This window comes from Mustela putorius, unplaced genomic scaffold, assembly GCF_011764305.1.
Source record: "Mustela putorius furo isolate JIRA1106 unplaced genomic scaffold, ASM1176430v1.1 tig00000040_pilon_pilon_pilon, whole genome shotgun sequence".
Taxonomy (NCBI): domain Eukaryota; kingdom Metazoa; phylum Chordata; class Mammalia; order Carnivora; family Mustelidae; genus Mustela; species Mustela putorius.
The window spans coordinates 4,366,727-4,388,816 of NW_025421261.1; the positions used below are offsets into that span (position 1 = coordinate 4,366,727).

Sequence of the window (22,090 nt, forward strand, 5' to 3'; positions counted from 1 at the left end):
TTCAGGACTTACTTGGTCTAGACGGGGGAATATCCTCCTTTTGTGAGAAGACTTCAAATAGTTTTTCCAAATGTAGCCTTTCCTATTAGACGGGCAAGCAATATGACTGGTGCATTTAAGGGTCAAAGAGCCACGGAAATATTCCCAATCATTTTAGGTCATGTTGATCCAAACTCAACTCGGAATACAGTTATACCCCACCACTACTCAGTACAAAGCAGCCGGTACCTGCCAGTCAGACCCAGAGGGGGCCCCGGCTGGAGCCCCACTCAGCTGCAGGCGGGCCAAGAAGCCTGTATCTGAGGGCAGGGACACAGGTGTTTTGGGGCAGAAGAAGGGCAGAGAGTGGGGCAGCACTAGGGAAAAGTTGGGTGGCAGGACTGGAGGGACAGCCGGTCCCATCCCTCGTGCCTCTGGTCACTCTTGGTGGGGCCCGCTGGGGCTCGGGGAGGGAAGGTGTCTTTCCTGCTCTCTCGGGTGACAGGCAGGAGTCGAGGTGCCCATTCGTCAGCTGGAAGCAGCACAAATGACCATTCTGGTGAGTGAGAAGTGGGGATGACAGCACTGGGGTTCTGCATTCCAAATATAAAACTAGCAGACCTTCCCTCCAGCCCAGGGCTAATGGGGCACTGGAGGCCTTGTCTTGTTAGTCCAGCGCTTGAATCAAGTGGAAGTCATATGGTCATCGTGGCACAGCAAGGGCCCCTGAGAGGACGTCCTCTAAACAACATTTAAGCACCTGGGCAAGGACACCAGCGAATTCAGAATCATTTATTGTGCGTCACTCATAGTTCGTACATTATTAATGGCAAGACAACAGTGTCCAACAGCTGCTGGGTGAAGAACTTCATTCTGATGATCTCCTACTAGCACCCCTTCTTTTTTCCAAAGTTTTAAGTCCCTACATCTTTCCTGAAAAGATTTATCCTCAAGGAGCTCCAACATCCTTTTGCGCTGACAACCGACACAAAGGAGACGCTGTCCCGTTAATTCAACGTGCTCCTTACAAGGCGACTTAACACACGGAAGATTTTTTTAATCCAAAGCTACATGATGATCGCTTTATGTTTTGCTGCAAAATCAAGGAGGGCCGCAGGCAGGGGAAACATTAGCAGACGCTGAGTTCTGGGTAACTGTTGTTACTAAGATCTGATGCCTGGTGTGGAAAACTGAGATGCTTATTTAGCAGGAGTAGCGGAAGCACTTGCCTCAGCGGCTGGGACCGATTAGAGTACGAATCTGGTGTCTAACACTGAAACGAGACCTTGATTTGAACTTAATTCTATAGCAGAACCAAACAGCCAAACGGGCACCGAAGCGTAGGACGGGCTGGGCGTGATGGGGACCCGACCCGGACTGGGCACCGGGCAGATCTCTTCTGGAGCGAGACAGTGGAGCATTAATAAGCTCAAACAGGGAAAAAGAGAGTCTGAGAGCCCTTTCCCGTGCCGTTGTCTTTCAAAGTGTTCCGCTCTCTTAAGCAACAGCACCACACGTACACACACGCAGGAATTACAAAGCAGAGACATTCTTTAGACACTTGGACCCACTCTTCTTTCTTTATTTATTTATTTAAGATTATTTATTTATTTATTTGACAGACAGAGATCACAAGCAGGCCGAGAGACAGGCAGAGAGAGAGGGGGTGGAGCAGGCTCCCTGCTGAGCAGAGAGCCCGATGCGGGACTCGATCCTAGGACCCCGAGACCACGACCCGAGCCAAAGGCAGCGGCTCAACCCACTGAGCCACCCAGGCGCCCCTGGACCCACTCTTCTGTCTTCTGCGCTGCCTCTCTGCTCCTTCGGATGATGGGTTTAAGAACAGCGCTGGGTTCGCTGCTAGAAAAGAAAATTAACGCTCGCCTGAATCACCCCGAGACAGTGTTAAGCTCCTTCATCCTGTCAGGGTCAACATCACGTACAAGCACGAGACCATGTGTGTTTGAGGTACTGTAGCTACGGCGACTAAATCACGTCTTACACTCTAATGTTAAATCATAGTTATGGTGACATTAAAATGTTTTTCATTGACAGTTGACATTATTTTGAGACAAAGAGAAAGTTCCCAAACCCCATAGATTCTGCTTCCTCCCTACCCTCTGCCCCACCCACATCCAACGCAAGAGAACTACAGTAACAGGAGCCATGAACTCAGGTGTCGATGGCAGACATAGTGGACGGCGGCCCCACGTTCACGAGCTCCCATCTCCAGTCCTGGCTTTCCGGGCCTCGATCATCGGCTTGGTTGCCCGTCTGCGGTCCGTGGCCAGCCCCAGCCAGCACATGAGGTCAATGAACCAGGTGGTTGGGTTGAAATTTAAGCCGAATTCACTGGAGGAGTAGTCAAAGGGAAAGGTGTGGTGGTAATTGTGGAAGCCTTCACCTGCAAGACACAGTGGGATTGAAATAACCCGTCTCCACCTCTGCACAGACCGAGTCCCACCGTCCACGGAGCTCTGTGCGCAGCAGACTTCGTGTCTGCTCTTAGAGAGCACTGGCTCCACGAAGTACAAGCAGAAAAATAACGAGACAGTCAGCACAGAGCCACGAGGTTCATTTCCCCGTATGAACCGTAGGTATGTTATCACGATTTCGGGGCCAGACTTCAGAAACTAAATGCTAAATGGCTGTAACAGATCCTCATTTAAAAAAAAAAAAAAAAAGATTTTAATTTATTTATTTGACAGACAGAGATCACAAGTAGGCAGAGAGGCAGGCAGAGAGAGAGGAGGAAGCAGGCTCCCCGCTGAGCAGAGAGCCCGATGCGGGACTCGATCCCAGGACCCTGAGATCATGACCTGAGCCGAAGGCAGAGGCTTAACCCACTGAGCCACCCAGGCGCCCCAACATTTCCTCGTTTGGGTGTTTGTTCCTGAAGGGAGAATAGCCTCCATGGGCTGGAGGGACCCGACGAGGGCTCGCTGGAGAGTCCGGAAGACCGGGAAGTGCGTGGCTGGGACAGGGCAGCGAATCGCAGAGCAGACTGTTTCCGACCCGGATCCGCTACAGGTTTTCCACCCCTCCTGCTGAATAGGAGGGATCTTAGGGCTTCTTTCATTTGACTCTCATACAGCTTTACTGAGATAGGATTCACCCATTCAAAGTACAATTTACTGGCTTTTAGTGTTTTCCGAGTTGTGCACCCATCACCACAATGAATTTTATAACATTTTCATTACGTAAAGGGAAGCGCCACACTCCTGTGCTCTCGTGCCCCAACCATCCCCCAAGCCTCCAGCCCCTACTTTCTCTCTCTACCGTGGCTAATTTTACGTGTCCCCCCGGACTGGCCAAGCCTTGCCCAGATCAAACATTTCTTGGAGGCGCGTCTGCGCCCGTGGCTCTGGAGGAGATGAGCGTCTGGAATCAGAACACGGAATCGGCGGACTCCGTGAAGCAGATCCCCCTCCCCAGCGGGGGCGTCGTGGTCGACCACCGTTGAGAGCCTGCACAGAACAGATGGTGGAGCCAGTGGGATTTGCCCTTTTTTTCTGACTCAGTGACTGAATTGGAACATTTATCTCATCTTCCCCTGCCCTCAGATTGGGATTTACATGATCTGTTCCCCTGGCTCTCGGGCCTTAGGACTCGGATTTAATGATCCCACTGGCTTTCCTGGCTCTCCAGCTTGCAGAGGGCAGACCGTGGGATTTCTCGGCTCCCGAAATCCTGTGAGCTCCTCATAATAAACGTCTCTCTATACATTTACACCCGCATGTGGACATGGACACACACACACACACACACACACACAGAAATAGCAGGATACCTATCTATATCCTACACACATGGATATACCTACCTGTGTAGATATCCTACTGTTTCTGTATCTCCATGGGGATTTATTATGAGGAACATATAATACTGTATTACACACAGAAACTGTATAGTGTATGTATAGAATAGTACACATGTGTATATATCAGTACATGTATATGTGTAGTGTGTATTGTGTACACATACATATGTGTCCTAATATGTATATATTTATAATGATTCTGTTTCTCTAGAGAACCTAATACAACCACCATAGATCTGTCTATTCTGAATTCCATATAAATGAAGTCACACTATATGTGATTTGGGGACTGGCTTCTTCCACTTAGCATAAGTTTTCGAGATTGTAGCAGGTGTCGATACTTCATTTCTTCTTATTGCCAAACAGGTTTCCATCACATTCATCGGTGACGGACGCCTGGATGATTTCCACATTTTGGCTATTACGAGTCATGTTGCTATGAATACTCACGTGCGAGTTTCTGTGCGGACGTCGATTCTTACTTCTCTTCTGCCCAAATCTGGGAGTGGAGTTGCTAGATCATACGGTAACTATTTTTAACCATTTGAGGAATTGCTAGATTCTTCCTTTACTTCTTTATTTTTTTTTAAATCTATTTATTTATTTGAGAGAGAGTGCGTACATGGCGGGGGAGGGAGAGCGAGTGTTACTTAAGCTTCTGAGCTCAGAGCCGGACACCAGGCTGGATCTCGCGACCCCGAGATCATGACCTGAGCCAAAACCAAGGGTCAGATGTCCAACCGCCTGCACCGCCCAGGTGCCCCCCCTTTACTTCCTAGTAGGTCCTCGCCATCCCCCAGCTCTGCTGACCACAGCTGAAGGCTCTGCTCTGCGATGAGCACACCCGATGGGCAGATCTGTGGTTTACTGTTTTCTTTTTAATTCAGTCTACTTGACCCTGCCCCTTCTTTCCTCAACATTTGTGGTGTTTTTCCTTCCCCTGAGTATGTGTGGAGGAGTTTCCCCCACTATATTCAGAAGCAGACACCCGCACTGAGAGCCCGGCTGGACCCCCATCTACCGCACAGTCCAATGCGACAGGAGCCTTCCCAGGACCTGAACGAAGAAAACCGACCAGGAGCCCACTGTTGACCTTGGTGCACAGAAAGCCAACAGCCGGCTCCTGAGGGCCTGCGCCATGCTCCTGTCCTAGGGCTTTCCGGCCCCCTGTCCCTACACAAGATGGAACCCCGTCTTGTCCCCTTCATCTTCTGAAAAGACTGTAGTCGGGGCGACACGGCCAGTGCTGACTCCGAGCCGACGGGAGAGGGCACGTGTGTGGCTCCCTCGGTTAAGTGTCCAGCTCTTGATCTGGGGTCAGATCATGATCTCGGGGTCATGGGATTGACCCGTGTCGGGCTCTGCGCTCACAGGGAGTCTGCTCCTCCCCCAGCTCACTCTTTCTCTCTCCGTCTCTCAAACTAAACGGGAAAGAAAAGGAAGATGAAGGCAGAGGAGGAAGTGGCAGGGGCACCAGAAACTCCTTCCAAGACACTTTTCTCTCGGCTTAGCCAGTGTCCCCATGGCTGGACTGGCGCTTATTTAACCACTGTCATTGCTCCCGTCAACACAAGATCCTGGGGTCTGAGAAAGCGCGCGAGCCTACCGACACGGTGGCGGAAACTCCTTGCTACTGAGACGGTCGCTGCCTTACAGTAGGATCTTCCCCTCCGGCTCCACCTCCACGCTCAAGGCCCAGCTTTCTGAGGAGCCCGAGCTGCCTCCACAAAGAGACAGCCAGTGTTTCTTTATTACTTACGGTGCGCCAGCCGCGGTGGCGAGGGCTTTAACGGGTGTGCAGACCTATAATCCCCCTCTCCGAGCTAGCTGCCACCGTTATCCCCATTTTAAAAATACAGAAGGGGCCGGTAACTTGCTTTACACTGTAAAGCTAGGAATAAAAATAGCATCACTGAGGCTTATTTTGTGCTAAGCCCTGCTGCAAAGACTACGCGGTAACTCATCGAACCCTCCCACGACCCCAGCAGCAGGTAAATGCCACTGTCGTCTCCGCTTGACAGAGGAAGACACAAGGTGTGGCGGAGTCCGACAACTTCCCCGGAGAGAAAGTGGGGGAGCCAAGACCCGACCAAACGCATCAGAATCTGGAGGCCTTGCTCTTAACCATCTTGTGGCACCATGAGATGCCGCCCTTTTGTTCCTTCCCATCTCTCTGATTGCAGGCCTTTTTTCTTATGGTCAGTCAGACAACTGGACAGTGGAGGCTAGAATGGTCAGGGCAGTTTGAAGAAAGTCACCTGAGATGGCTCCTTCAGGAACATTTCCACGGTAAAAATAAGTAGCTGCTGGGCGCCTGGGTGGCTCAGTGGGTTGAGCCTCTGCCTTCGGTTCAGGTCATGATCTCAGGGTCCTGGGATCGAGCCCCGCATTGGGCTCTTTGCTCCTCGGAGAGCTTGCTTCCTCCTCTCTCTCTGCCTGCCTCTCTGCCTACTTGTGATCTCTGTCTCTCTGTCAAATAAATAAATAAAATCTTAAAAAAAAAAAAAAGTAGCTGCTAATTACTGATCACTTACTGTATGGCAGACATTGTCCTAAGCCGTGCACACTAGTAGCTTACTTACTCTTCGTAACACCCCTGTGAAGTAGACATCACGATTCCCATTTCAAAGATGAGAAAACTCTAAATCAGAGAGATTAGGTGACTTGTCCAAGAGCCAAGATTCTACCACCAAAGCCCAAGTTCCTCCCCCGACTCCAATCCACTGCCTCTCTTTATGGACTCCAGAAAAACCACTGGACAGCCAAGAAAGTCTGAGCAGCCGTACTTCCCATCGGCTCTCACTGCCCCGACTCACCAATGGTACCCAGAGTGACGAGCAGGTTCTGCCGGGGGCTTATGTGCTTGTCGTAGGGCCGATTCCCGTACATGTGGGCAGCGCTGTTGACCAGCCAGGTGATGTTGAGGGAGATGGTGTAGCGGAGGATGGAAGCCAAGAAGTAGGAGTTCCACAGACTCTCCCCCCAGAAGCACCAGGGCACCATCGTGGGGATCAGGAAGCACATGAGCGCCACGGTGATCTTATAGTACCTGCAAGGCAGAACGTCATGCTGGCACCGGGCCCTGCGGATGGTGGCAGGGACGGGCCGAGCAAGCCACCGGGAAGGTCAGGAAGTGCGCCAGCTGCCTCCTTCCACGCTTTCTGTATGGAAACACCCCACTGTGTGTCACTCTGTACGGCGGTTGCAAACCCATATCCCTGCGAGGGCGAGGCAGGAAACCCAAAGTGGAGGTGGGACAGGCGGAGTGCTCTGGGGAGCGGGAGGGCAGCTCACCCCTTCGATGGACCCCGCTCCTTCCTTCACCTGTCAATCAGCTGGATGATCAGGTTGTCTCCAGTCATTTCAAGAAACACCTATTTCTTGAGTAATTTTCATACACGTGATTCAGTACTGTCTTAGCTTGGCACAAAGGTAAATAATCCAATCCCCTCTCAAAAAATGTTCTGTCTTCATTGGAGAGTACCTTCCAAGCCAGCATAAAAAAAAAGTAACAAGGCTAGGCACAAGCAGGGCCACATAAAAAGTCATCTTTACAAAGAAACCGTCAGCAGTTTGATTGTCAGACCTGTGTACCCAGCAAGTTATATACTAAGCACTTACTGGACGCCAGGCCACAAGTGCTGGTGATGCAAAGACAGATTTGACATGGTCCCCGTCCAGGCCTCAGTTAGGTGGAACCAGCGTCTCCCACCTTCTGGCTATGTGGAACCAGCTCTGTGCAGGCACAGGAAAGGGGCTGTGCTGGGAGTTCGTAGCTCTTTCCTCCCCGGCCTCACGCAGCCTAAACCAGCTTCCTGAAGGCCTGTTAAGATGCGTATGTACGAAATGGCACAGTGTGAGGGAACGACATTCAGGAGGTGGAAGCCTTGAACTTGAGTCTCGATCTGATTCTGGGCGTTGAACCCGCCGTTTTGTTTCTTTTGCTTCCCTCCTGCGTGCAGTTGGCTGGTTCCCCAAGAGCAGAGCCTGAGGCCAGGACATGTGTGGGGGTAGTCTATTCTGGGAAGGAGGGAAACCAAACCAGGGGGCTCATGGGTTGGACATCTGAACTTGGACCTCAGTGGGACAGATCACACTTTGGAGTTACTCTCTCAAGGAATGAAAGAAAAGGCTGTTTTCCCACTGCCTCTAACTGTGTCCTGGCCAAGGGATGTCACACGGGATATCAGCTCCCTCACACCTCCAGTTTGCTCGGGTCAGCACGGCTGAGTGCATTTCTGGAAGCATCTCAGGTGGAGGTGGCAAAGACACCAGGCAGGAAGTAGGGAATAAGGCGTCCGGCTGAGCAAGGTGCTGTTGGGTTACACCTGGGGTCAGCAGGTGGCTGCGGCAAGAGCTGGTGTGAAAAGATGGGCAGAGTAGGAGGTGGGGCACGAGGGGGTCTACCGGAGGTGGTGATTATAATACCTACAGCGGGTCTTGTGAGGACCCAGTAAGGAATATATACTATGTGCAAATCATATGTCATGGCTATTCTGAGAACTCTCCATGTACTGGCTCATTTAATCCTAATAAAAACTCTAGGGGGAAGTGACCATTAATATCACCATTTTACAGAGCAAAGGAAAGGTTACATAGTTGGGCCGAGGTTACAAGACTGAGATGTAGTAGGGCCAAGATTCAGATCCAGGCAGAATCACTGTGGAGACCACCATCCCCTTCAATGCGCTATCTTGGTATCCCAGCGACTTGAACACGGGTGTCCAAGGGTTCACCTGGTGCCCAGCAAACACAAACAACGCTTACGCACAGCTAGCAATCTGCAAAACACACTTACATACAGGATTTGCACATGAAATCATTTAAGTTGAAAGAGGGTCCTTGGGAGGTCAGATGAGTGGGCTGTGGCTACAGGGAAAGGCGAGGCACTGCAGGGACTGGTGCTCTTGTGCTGGGCTCCTAGAGTCACTAGCAGAAGACTCCGGGAGACGACTTTTATAAGGAAAAAAAAAGATTTTATTTACTTATTTGAGAGTGGGTGAGCATGGGCAGAGTGAGCAGAGGAGAAGCAGGCTCCCCGCTGAGCAGGGAGCCTGATGTGGACCTGATCCCAGGATCCTGAGGTCAGGACCTGGGCCAAAGGCAGAGGCTTAACCCACTGAGCCCCCCAGGCCCTGAGACCGCTCTTAAGGGCTACTCCTGAGGGAGGGAGAGGAAGGCAGGCTGAGCGGAGGCAGAAGCTCACCTCCAGTAAGTTCCAGCAGATCCAACAGGAACCTCTGGGGCTGGATGACCCTTTAGAGTCGTCCCAAACTGAAAGGTCCCCCTGCATCACCCAGCCTTTGGCCTCGGGGCACACCCTGCGAGGGGTGAACCCCAGGACAGGGCGGTTCCATGTGGGCAAAGACGCTCCCAGAGAGGAGCACCCGGCGAGGGGGACCCGGGAGAGGCGCGCAGGCCCTGCCAAGGCCCTGGGGCTCGGTGGTGAGTGTGCGCAGGGAGGGGGTGTTCTGAAGGGAAAGCGGAAGAGGTGGCCAGAGCCACGGATCTCTGCTGCTCGTCCGCACCGCCGGGGAGGAAAGCAGGCTGGTCCGTGTGTCAACAGAAGGCATTTTGTGACTGAAAAGGTTCTGTCCTTCCTCCACTCTCTGGGCTACAGTCCGGGAGCTTCGAAAAGAGCCTGTCCCGGGGCGCCTGGGTGGCTCCGTTGGCTAAGCGTCTGCCTTCAGATCAGGTCCTGATCTCGGGGTCTGGGATCGAGCCCTCTCTTCAGGCTCCTTGCTGGGCAGCGAGTCTGCCCCTGCCCCACTCATGGGCTCTCTCTGAATCAATCAATCAACAATAAAATCTTCAAAAAGAGGAAGAAGATTAGCCTCTCCTAGTCCTGATCTGAGCCGTTGGCTGCTCGTTTCGCTCCTGAAAAGGAGGAGGAGAAAGAAAACTCTGCTCTGCTCTGCTGAGCACCCGGCGAAGCCGCTCACGGACCTTCCCGCCTCCTCCTTCCTGCCGACTGGGCACAGACAGAGGGGCCCGTGGTTCCCCCAGGAGGCGGCCAGGCCCTCGCTCTGGCCCTCAGCTCTGCCCCAGCCCTCTTCAGCTCACAGGACTCTACTTCCATGGACGCCCCGCCCCCACCAACTTGAACTTGAACTTCTAGGGAAGCCACCTGCCGGCCCCGGGCTCTGGCGGAGGGAGAGCGCCAGCAGCCCAGCTTCCCGAGTGGGAGGAGGCGGCGGCCTGGGCTTCACGCCCCAGCACAACCCCGTCCAGCTGAATGTCCTCTTCCTCAGAAACAGACCCTCTTTAACAGTCCTTGCAGGGAAGCGCTGGTGGGTTTAATGAGAGGGCCGTCCTGTGATGTTCTTCCCTAGGAGGAGTCCCTAGGATTCCCTGTTGTGCGTTCAGTGGAATGAATAGAAGGGGACTTTAGGGGCCACAGAGGGTGTGGGTGGGGCAGCCAGTGGCCTGGGTCTTGAGGCTGATCTTTGCATCAAAAATTCCCCACAGCCATCAGACAGACTGGACGCCGTCCCGTGCCGCCGAGGGGCCTTTTCTCCTGTGCCTCTTGGCTTCCAGAAGCTTCATTACAGTCGCTGGCCTTTTTGCGTCAGAACAAGTATGGGGATGGTTCCCCGGCTTCCTTGCTCAACGACACTCAACTCTGAACCCCCAGCCCAGGGTCCACCAGCAAGTCGGTGAGGCCTCCAGGTCCTCACCCTTCCTCACTGGGGGGATTTCTTTTCTTCAGCTGTGGTAGGAGGAGGCTGCTGTGGGGCCCCTGACATTGCTCTGTGCTTTTGCTGAATGGGCTTCGTGCGTTGTAAAGCGTCACAGAGCCGTAAACCACCCAACTCCACCACTTCCTGGCTGTGTTTCCTTGAGTAGATAGTTTAACCGTACCGAGCCCCAGGCTTCTGTTCTGTAAAACATGGTATTAACAAATGCACTGTGTCCCTACGACGTGCGTGTCGGTCCTGTCCTGGTACTAGGGATAGGAAGTGCACAAACCAGACAAAATCCCTGCCCCTGGGGAGCGGGGGCATCCTGGTAGGAAGATGTATAAACACATGTATTATGTGTGCACCAGACAAAAATGTACATGTATGCACACTCTGGTAGGGAAGAAAGCTGGTGAGTAACACACAGAGCACGTCCGTGGTAACTACAAAGGCAGGAGTAAGTGGAGAAGAACAGGAGTCAAAGGCTGGTGCCACCACTTAAAACAAGGTCTCGGGGGGCGCCTGGGCGGCTCAGTGGATTAAGCCGCTGCCTTCGGCTCAGGTCACCATCTCAGTATCCTGGGATCGAGCCCCGCATCAGGCTCTCTGCTCAGCGGGGAGCCTGCTTCCCCCCTCTGTCTCTGCCTGCCTCTCTGCCTACTTGTGATCTCTCTCTCTGTCAAATAAAATAAATAAAATCTTAAAAAAAAAAAACAAGGTCTCGGGAAGGACTCAGGGACACTGTAGTTAGCCGTGTGGCAGGTGGGGCAGAAGACTCCAGGCAGAGAAACAGAAGCACGAGGCCCCGCAGCAGGAGTGTTCTGGCACTTTCGAGGCCAAGCAGGAGAGCTGGGGCTGAGGCAGGTGAATGCAGGGGAGGAGGAGACAAGAGAAAAATGGCGGCCGAGTCACAGCACGTCTGCGCATCACCACAAGGGTCTCCACCTTCACCCTGAGCGAGACGGAGCCTTGGGCAGATTTGGCTCAAGGGACTGGAGGGACCCGGCTTCCATCTTAGCAGTGTCACCCCGAGACTTGTGTGGAGAATGGACTGGGGGGGCAGAAGCTGGGGAACGACTCGGACGCGCTGCAAAGTCTGGGCTGACAGGACGTTGGCTTAGACCAGGACCGGGCGGCGGGTGTGAGAAACGGTCAAATTCTGAACATTTTGGAAACAGAGTGACAGGACTGGTTAGCAGACCGGACTGTGGAGCGGAGGGAGTCGGGGATGACTTCGGATGGAGACCGCATCTGCGGCCACGAGGGAAGGAGCGGGGGAGCTGGTTTCCAGCAGTGCCTGAGGGGCTCAGCCTTCGAGCCGTCAGGTGGGCAATGCCGTTACACTCAAGGGGCCTTGTCAAGTGGTGGCTCGTCGGACAGGTCCGGAGATCAGAGGTGCTCGAGACAGGTCTGATGGGGACAGAATTTGGGGACCCATCGGCGTATTACTGTGCGCCACTCACACACCTTTTTTCATCGGGCTCCACAGCAGCTCTGTAAGGTGCTCGCTGTAGCCTCACTTTGTAGGACCTTTCTGGAGCTCCAGAGAGGTCATCGGACTTCCTCAAGGCCACACTGGTTGGACCAAGCACAGGCAGGCTTCAAACGCAGCGCAGACGACCTGCTATTTACTCGGCTTACCGAGCGCAGGCTGTGGGGGATGGGTAGGCTTACCCAGAGGTAAACCAGGCTGCAGCGTGAGGCCTAGCTGATGCTCTGGGAATCGCACGTATCTGGATAAACACACTGTCATCCGAAGGCTGGAACATTACACTCCAACGGGACTGAAATTCCCATCCTTCTGGCACCGTCTTCTCCCTTTCTCCTGTGTCTGTGTCCTTGGCCTGGCTTACCTGACATTTCCAAGTACCAGTCTAGGTATCACCTCTCTGGGGGGACTGCCTCCGTCCCCCAGGGCAGGCCCTGTCCGGTGTTTGGGCTGCATGCTGTACTTCTCAGCTCTCAGAGCTGCTGGCTTAGCCGGGGGCCTTGCGCACGAGGTCAGGGGTCTCAGTCCTGACTCCACGTTCCAGTCAACTGGGTGAACATTCAGAAATGACTGACGTGGGAAACCCACTGTAGACCGACTCAAAGGGCATTTCTGTTCCAGGCACTGGTATATATATATTTTTAAAGATTTTATTTATTTATTTGACAGAGAGAGATCACCAGTAGGCAGAGAGGCAGGCAGAGAGAGAGAGAGGGAAGCAGGCTCCCCGCTGAGCAGAGAGCCCGATGCGGGGCTCGATCCCAGGAGCCTGAGATCATGACCTGAGCCACCCAGACGCCCCCAGGCACTGATATTTTTAAATAAAGCCTCTCCATTGCAGATGTTGGCCGCAGTCTCTCTATAATCTGCCCCCAGCCTTTCTTTCTTGCTGGAATGCTCTGATTTTGTTCAGATAGCCGACTCTTGTCCTTGCAGCCATGTCCGTCAGGGAATGTGGACTCTACCCACGATGTGAGTCCTGATTGGTTTGAAGCATCAGTGATGATCTCATTCACTTTCCCAGTAATCAATTTAAGAATTGGTCAACAGTGGTCAATAAGCCATGGAGGGAAGATGGGTATGATTTCTAAAAGGAAAATAACCAATGTTGGTAAAGACACAGAGAAATCAGAACCTTCATGCATTGTTGGTAGAAATGTAAAATGTCGCGGCTGCTAACAAAAATAGTCTTCCAGCAGGTTATACATCAAGTTATCATATGACCCAGCAATTCAACTCTCGGGCACACATTCAGAAGGATGGAAAGCAGGGACATGAACATACACTCGCATGCCGGTATTCATGACGGCGTTCTGCACAGTAGCCAAAAAGGGGAAACAGCCCAAGTGCCCATTAAGAGATGAATGGGTAAACAAAATGGTGTGTGTATAGACAGACAGACAGATGTATATGTAATGTGTGTGTGTATCTATGTCTGTCTGTATATGCAGGTATAATGGAATATTATTCCAGCACAGAAAGGATAAAAGTCTTATATACGCTATAACATGCACGGAGGGACCTTGGAAACAGGCCTAGTGAAATATACCGGACACAGAGGACAACCATTGTTCATAATTCCACGTACATAAGGTCCCTGGACAGGCAAATTCACCAAGACAGGAAGTAGGATCGTTGGTCCTCGGAACTGGAGGGAAGCGTGGGAAGCAGAGGGGAAGCGAAGCCCCTGTTTACTGGCTGTGGAGTGTTTGCTGGGAATGATGGAAAAGGTTTGGGAATGGATCCTGGTGACAGTCACCCAGCGCGGGAACACTGGGAATGTACTTAATGCCACAGAACCGCACGCTTACGGTTGAAACGATAAATACTATGTTGTGTATATTTTACCACAATAAAAAAGGTCAAGATGAGAGAATGTTTTCTCAACCACAGAAAGTACACACGGGCAGAAGTGGCTTCTCTTTTCACAGTGACCCCAGGACCTACTATAGCCGTCTGTGACCGTGACAGGCAGAAGACTGAGGAACAAAGCGGACCCCTTGGGCTGACGGAGCAGAACGTTGGAAAGGTCCTTGAACGGGCTACAGAACTAACCAACCCTAACTAACTAACTGACGTCTCACTCTGGGACAAGGCTGTTGAATCAGGACCATCTGTGGAGTCGCTGAGCACAATGTAGGACTCGCCAAGCGCAAGGTAGGACTCGCCATGGACGCTGACCTGCCATCCGGACCTCCTCTCTGTGGACAGTCACTGACAGCACTGCTTCCGCGGCAGGGAGCTGCCCTGCTCTAGGTCACGCCCTCTCTTAACAACCCCATCCAGGGACTAACCTTACGTAAGGAGAGTCGTCCATTGCCTAGGCCTGGTCCCACTGCCTCATCTCTCAATGGCTCTGAAGAGTCACCCCAACTTCAGAACCCACCATATGGTGGGCTGAGGCCTTTGATGGACTGATGAGAGGACCCTGCTTCTCCCCTTGCCCAGTCCTGTTTCCGGCCCTTCTTCTGTTGGTGTTGACCCGAAGGCCCTATCCAGTTCACTTCTTATAACATAATATCCACCTCAGAGTCAGCTTCTGGGGTAACCTGTCCTGTGACATGGATATATTGCTGGACGGATGGAGTCCAGCAGAAAGCCACTCTCCAGAGCCTAGCACAGGCGCGGCCCAGAGCAGGCACTCCTCCTTATCTGTGGAACAATGAAGCCAATGATTCTTTGGTTAATAAATTACTGAGAAAGCTTCTCAGGAAAATACAAACCCTAGAGTGACTCAGAAGGACCCAGAGCGTGAGAGATAAAATGCCAAGGTTTCCAAAAAACACAAACCACACAATACACGTGCCGCCTGCTTTTGGGTTCTTCATGAGGCGCTTATCTCTTGGGTTAGTGCCAACACAGGATTGTGAATATGAAACCAACGACATGATTAAAGACATTCATGCCCATCAGGCCCCAAGCCCCAGATCCCAACCATTTCACTGCGAGGCCTCAGAGCTCTGGTTTAAAAGGATGATTTCTGAGCACGAGCTTTCAGGCCATTCTCTGAGCTGCTGAACACGGCAACCCACTGGCAATATCTAACAGCCACTCCAACAGGTCTGGTCTTGGCTTGGAATGTGAGTGGCTTCCTCTCTGTCTCTCCACAGCTACTCAGACCCCGAGACAGGAGGAAACTTCTAGAACCTTCAAGGGAGAGAAAAACAGCGGTTGGTATGAACCCAAGAGCAACCCAAGGAAGAGTAGTTCCCCTCCACAGATTTGAAACCAGATACGCACGGGTTTGAGCCCAAAGCACAAGCGCTGGAGCACTCAAGCTCATCCTACCAGCTGCTTGGGAGCCGCTTTCTACAGCTTCAAAGTCACAGCTGGCAAGAACAGGCCCGCAACAGACTCTGGAAACCTGCCCATTCCCATCAGCGACTCCACCGTGGGAAGATGTTTCTCCGCACTGAGCTCAACAGAAGAGGCCCCTTTACCCAAGCAAGTGCTGTCACTCACCATGACACCCCGACCGGCGTGAGTGCAAGTGATAGAACACGGATGAAGATGTGGGCCACCATCTTGCCACTCTGTCAAGTCCCCAAAGACTATTTTTATTCCAATAAAATGGATCACAATAAAGACAACTGAAATGTTAAAAACAGACTTGAGACTTACAGCCCCTGGGTGGCTCAGTTGGTTGATCATCTGACTCTGGGTTTCAGTTCAGGTCATGATCTCATGGGTCATTCCCTGCCCCTTCCTCAACTCAAATGCACACACGATCGCTCTCTCTTGCTCTCTCGAATAAATAAATAAATCTTAAAAAAAAAAAAAAAAAGACTTGAGGCCAAAAATTTGTTCTATGGAGAAGAAAGGATTTAGGATTTGTTCCTTTTTTCCCTCCCTTCCTCCCAAATCTGAGTGTGCTAAGCATCTTAAAACTGTTTTCTCTTTCGGTGAAGAAGAAATTGTGGTTCTCTGCCTACAGGCATTTCCTATGGCTTGACCAACCCTAAGCACAGTAGTCCAAAGCTGGTGGTGTGTGATATTTCCAAGGGGGACCATGAGAGCATGAAGGAAGGGGAAATGACCCTCCCACTGCCAACTTCCAGGGGGGCTGGCCTCAGGAAATGCAAAAAGTAACCACCACCGCAGGTGACAAAAAAATTACAGCCCCACAAATGCATCCTAATGATGAGCGATGAGCTGCCACTGGCGTCTTGATTACACGTTTGGTTTTGTGATTTCACTTAAAGCCTAGCCGGAAAGTCATTTTCCCTACAACTTTGGTATCTTGTAGGGAACCAGGCAAAATCATTGGGATGTTTACTAAACATTCATTGAGAGGACAGATAACACAGCCGGCAGTTTGTAAATGGAATGGACGGCACTCCCCCCTACCCCCCCCCCCCCGCTAGGTCCCCTCTGGCATTGCCCACTAGGAGGTGAAAGATGTGATTCCTTTGGATGTGGACCTGAAGAGGAAGCACCCTGATGGGGAGCTTCAGAAAATCTTCCAGACTCTTCGAAGTGTTTGAAAAGGGGCTCTGCTGCTGTGCTCTCGATTTTGCCTCTGGGGTGCTGTCGTGGCTTTGAGTAAGAGGGCTCATGATGACTGCGTCTGAAGGGTGTCCTGAAAGTCTTGATCATTCCTGATCTGGTCTCGACCCCCCCATTAGTCTCAACATCACTTCCCCTGTGCTACTTCGTGATACGCCTTCCCGTAGAAGAAAATCTTTAAATTGGACTATCTAGATGCATAATCGTCATCTTCCGGGAGCCTCTCCTTCCCAACATGGAGGGCGCAGAGACGGGGAACAACTGCTCCATGGAAACATCTCCTTTGGAAACTGGCAAGGCAGTTGGGAAAGGACGTATCTTTATTTTCTCTCTGCCTTCAGCTTTATTTGCTTTGGAGGTCTGCACATGGGGGTGGCATCCATCCACTCGAATTTAATGTGTCTTTGTACAAACAGCTTACATTCATTCGCTAAGCAGCAGTTTGAAAGATAAACACAATCATTTCAGAATTTCAACACAAGGAACATTATTTGTACCTCACCAGCAATGACGTGCTTGAAGACAAGACTCAGGCACGCTGACTGCTAAGACAGAATAAGGAGGGTCAAGAGGAGATTTGGGGGGGGGGCTTTTTTCAAAGCTTTGATTCTACATAGATGACAAGTTTTTTGTGGGCAGGATTTTCCTTGATCCAAGTCTCATCACCCATGGTTCCTTGAACACAAAGCACTCGTTAACACAGTAGGTGCCCAGTAAACAACTGAACTGTTGGCCTGTTCCAGAAGGAGTGAGGACCACGATCCATCTGTATTTGGCAAAAGCAATGATGTCCGTTCACCCTCCTAATGGTTTGATCCCAAGCGCTTCTCTGGTTGTCTCAGCACAATCGAAGTTGGTTAGACTGCAGTTCTGCTCTCTCCCGGCTCTTCGTCCCTCTGTCCTTCCTCACTCCCACACACCTCCCCCCCTTCCTGCTTCCTTATCAATTGTTCCCCTTAAGTAATCAGAGCTCAGACTAGTTCCTGACTGTGTATAGAAAAGGGTTACTAAATCAACAAATAAAATCACTTACAAAGTAATTTTTTATACAAAGTTGCATTTCCAGTTTCTCTCACCCTCAAAACTCCATTCCATGTTCATCCTTGGTATTTGAGATTAAGCGAGCGCTGAAGGAGAAAACACAACCCTGCTCTCACTCTGGGACCTAGGAAATTGCATGCAAACTCCTTTGTGTACTTTCCTTTTGGGGGCTCAAAGGCCACAGCTTTCATCAGATTCTCAAAGAGATACTCGATTCCCAAGGCCCCAAACATTTGATGTTGTTGTTGAACTTTTATTTTCTTTGTTTACTTTAGGATTTGGTGTAGGATTTAGGTAAGAAAATTTAATCCAATTCAAAGAAGGGTCAATTTAAAGAATTTAAAGGCGTCCCTGGGTCGCTCAGTTGGCTAAGCATCTGACTTCGGCTCAGGTCATGACCTCAGGGTCCCAGGATCAGCCCCATGTCAGGCCCTGTGTCACCCCATGATGGGTGACAGACCCCCACGTGGGCTCTGCATTTAGCAGGGAATCTGCTTGTCCCTCTCCCTCGGGCCCGCCCCTCCCCCATCTCATGTGCACACGCTCTCTCTCTCTCTCAAACAAATACAAATCTTTAAAAAAAAAAAAAAAAGAAAGAAAGAATTTAAAGAATAGTACTTTTAAAAAGGAGACTGCCCTACTCTTTTGGCAGTAAAATGTTAAAAGGGATTACAGCGATATTAGACAGAAGTGTGTGTGTACGTGTGTGTATTCCCCTGATCACTCTAGCCTACATACATGTGGCCTTTTGGCTGAAAGGACAGTCACCAACAGAGTTCAGCTCCCCACCCCCACCCAAGGGAACACGTTTAATTCCGAGCTCTAATCAATGATAAGCTCTCATGGGCCACCAGACTCTGCCAAAAGGAGTGGAGGGAGTCGCTTCAGCCACCTCCAGGACCAGGCTCACTGCTACAGCCGGCTGACTGGGTAGGCCGACTGTCTGGTTGAGAGAGAATAGGCTGGTGGGCACGGGCTTCCCCCTTGCCCACGTGATGACCCTTGAGCACAGCACAGGCTTCCTAGCGCATTTCCTGCACCTGAGCAGCCCATCCTTCCAAAGCTCCTCAGGCCTCCAAAACTCAGTTCAAATTAATTTCTTCCGGGAAGCCCACCCTGATAAACCCCCTCAACCACGGCTGCCGCGTTGTCCAACATCCCATCCGTACAACTGCGCTGTAAGGACTCCAGAAGACCGTCAGTCTGGAGAGTTGAGCTGTGGACCAGCGGACGGTATACACGTTCAATTACATCAACCTAAAGAAAACTGTATGGGGACGTCATTCCCCATTCTTCTACCTTCTTAGTTTTTGGAACAAAACTTGACCATCCTTGATGGTGATGAGTGTCTTCCCTTGGGTTCCCCAGAAGGCAGGGCCGAAGACAAAAGCTTACGTGCCACGGCTTTACAAAAGGAGTTCAGGCCAAGGAGGCAGTGTGGAGGCAGGACGCTGGGGCAGCCACAGGAAGGGCCGTGTGTTTCGGAGCCAGACACCGCTCATATCTCAGCCTGGGGGCCCGAAAGACCTCACGCGTGACGGAGCCTCCAACACTCCCTCTGGGAGGACGGCGCAGGAAGAACGTGGCTACCAGAACCCGGTCCCCTGCTCCGCCCTGCCCCCACACAAGCTTCTGGATCCTGAGCGGGGCTGGAGGCCGCAGTGCAGGCAGGCTCAGCCGGCATCCGACACACTCCAGTGAGTTCCTAAGCCAGAGGCCCATTACAGGCTTCCACTATTTTTATCTCCAATCACCCCAAAGAGTTTGTAATTAAGATAAGGGAGATGAGTTTTCACTGGTAAAAGCAGTGGCCGAAATACTGCATTGGCTAGAAATACCATGTAGGCACTTCTCTGCGACCCCTATTCCTCAGAGTGACGTCCCCAAAGGCTCTGCTCCCTCCTGCGCCCGACCACAGACTCCTGTGGCAGGATCCCGATGAGGCGGGGACAGAGTGCCACCGCATGTCTTCCCTGCAAGGCTCACCGACATGTCCCCAAGGGCAGGAGGTGAGGCTTCGTCAAGCAACCAGTGCTTTGCATGGCTGTTTTTGTCCCCAACTGTTAATTATGGTAGAATTTGGTCTCAGGCAGGATTCTGCTCAGGGAAGAGCCTTTTCCTCCTCCCCCCTCACACTGGAGTTGGCCAAGGTCAGTTCCCAGCAGATGTGGCCAAAGGGCCTTCTGCTGGCTGATCTACGTTACAGGTATGGCCTCTCGCCATACCTTTAAGGGCCAGAGGCACTGGGAGTCCTGGACAGTAAGATCCCTGCGGTGTGAGGAGACACTGCATGAGCGCGCAGTGCGCTCCCTGAACGCCAGCACCACAGTGGGAGGCTGCGAGCCCTACCGTGAGGGGGAGGGCCTGTGCCAGCGTGGGTGGGCATGTTCAGGGACCACTTACCTCAGCAACTGAGGGTGACAGCGTCATACACACACTTTCACCTGAAAAGCGGGTTCTCAGCATTCTGCACAAACTGGACCGTAAACACACTCCTCAGCCCCAAACGTACCTGTGCAGGTGCCACGGGTCACTAGTCCCATAAGGAGGAAGATGAAAGGGACAGTCACTCCTCAAGGAGTCTATGGTCTACTGAGCAGGTCCCGCACGACCAGCCGCAGCGCCAGGCCCGCGTCCTGCAGCCCGGGGACAGGGACTGCGGGACGCCGGGTCTCGGACTCCCCGGACTCGGGACCTCCCTGCGCGCCCGGAGAGCTCTGGTCTCTGCGGGGACATGGGTCCGTCCCCGCTGCCGAGAAGCGAGTGGCTGATGCGTCCGAGTTCGGTGTGAAGAACGCAGACCACGGAACCGCGTCTACAACCCGCGCATGTTACGAACCAGATGCGGAACCGGTTGTTCATTAAAGTAACAAGAAACCCGCCCGCGTTAACATTGTAACGTTTCTGCGAACAACAACTCTAGTTTCCGAAACGAGCTTCAGTGCGCGGGCGGCACTGCCGACGGGACGGTCCGGGGCAGCAGAAGCAGCGGGACTGAGCGTCGCGTCCGCGGGGGCCCTGCCGCACGGGGGCATTGGACGGACGCAGCTCGCTGACCTCGGAGACCGGCTGAGGGCGGACTGTCCAGACGGTCCCCGAACCGTGTCCTCAGCTTCCGGGGGCCTGTTCGGAAGAGCCAGGAAGAGCCGTCGAGGTGAAGAAGAACGTTCTAGATCTGCTTCCCCGACAGTCGCTGCACGTCGGAACCGCCGGGGCCTGGGCGGTCGGACCTGCGTTTCCAACCGGCGTCCAGGGGAGCTGACGGCGCCGGTCCAGAACCACGTTCTGAGCCGCGCGGGTCCGGCCGGAGGACAGAAGCGAAGGCGGTGGGGGAGGGGCTGCGGGTGGGGGGGCCCGGCGGGGGTGGGGCCTGGACAGAACGGAGCGGCCCGGGGACAGCGGACAGCGCACCGTCGTCACCTTTCGCAAGGGGCGGCCGCGACCAGGCTCCGAGGCCGCTCGGCTCGCGCGCAAGCAAGCATCGCCGCTCACTCCGGCCCAGGCCCGCGGCGGAACCGGGACCCGCGGCGGAACCGGGACCTGCAACAGAACCGGGACCCGCGGGGGAACCGGGACCCGCAGCAGAACCGGGACCCGCGGCGGAACTGGGACCCGTGGCGGAACCGGGACCTGCAACAGAACCGGGACCCGCGGCGGAACCGGGACCTGCAGCAGAACCGGGACCCGCGGCGGAACCGGGACCCGCGGCGGAACCGGGACCTGCAACAGAACCGGGACCCGCAGCAGAACCGGGACCCGCGGCGGAACCGGGACCTGCAACAGAACCAGGACCCGCGGCGGAACCAGGACCCGCAGCAGAACCGGGACCCGCGGCGGAACCGGGACCCGCGGCGGAACCGGGACCCGCGGCGGAACCGGGACCCGCGGCGGAACCGGGACCCGCCGCAGACCCGTAGACCCGCAGACCCAGGACCCGGCCGGGCCGCAGGACGCAGGACGAGGAGGAACGAGTCGCTCCCGCCGCGCCGGTCCCGGAAAACCACGCGCTCTGGACCGGGGCCGAGTCCGCTCAGATCCCGGCTCTGCCGGTCACGGTGTCGCCGCGAGTGTCGCCGCGTCCGTCCCAGACGCTCAGACCCCGCCTCGGGCGACGCGCCGGGAGAACTCGCGGCGCAGAGAGGGGCGGCGACCGAGCCCAGCGCCCGGACCGCAGGTAAGGACGCTCCGGGGATGACAAAAGTGACCGCCGAAAGCGACCTTGTTTTCCCAAGACGAGACACAGGCCCGAGACAAGACGCCCAAGCGGACGAGCATTTTGTATTTTCAAGAGCAAAACGATTCGGACCGAGAACCGGCGGGGACCCCCTAGAGTGACCCGTGCCCGTCTGCACCCGGGCAGCGCGGCTCCGGCTCCGCTCGGGGACAGCGAGGGGACCGGCGGGACAAGGACCTCAGGTCTCACGGCCGCATCCTTTCCAGCAAGACAACCTGGACCCGGAGTTTCAACGCGAAACGTCAGCGGTTTAGGCCAGAGTCTCCCGCTGCCTTTCCCCTGACCTGCCAGCACCTGTGCAGGTAAGAAGAGCACGAGTTCCAAGGACCCGCAGAGAAAGT

At 53.4% G+C, this 22,090-nt stretch overlaps 1 protein-coding gene across 1 annotated transcript in view; it reads right to left on the reverse strand.

Moving 5' to 3' along the window:
- Window positions 1-1,661: 1,661 nt before the first annotated feature.
- The window catches only part of SCD5 (stearoyl-CoA desaturase 5), a 143,912-nt gene continuing 123,483 nt past the window's right edge, over window positions 1,662-22,090 (reverse strand). The window contains exons 4-5 of the mRNA XM_045075994.1: window positions 6,616-6,848; window positions 1,662-2,383 (exon numbers count right to left, since the gene is read on the reverse strand). Of these exons, the coding sequence (XP_044931929.1) occupies window positions 2,193-2,383; window positions 6,616-6,848 (424 nt within the window). The 3' untranslated portion in view covers window positions 1,662-2,192. The remainder of the gene's footprint in view (window positions 2,384-6,615; window positions 6,849-22,090) is intronic.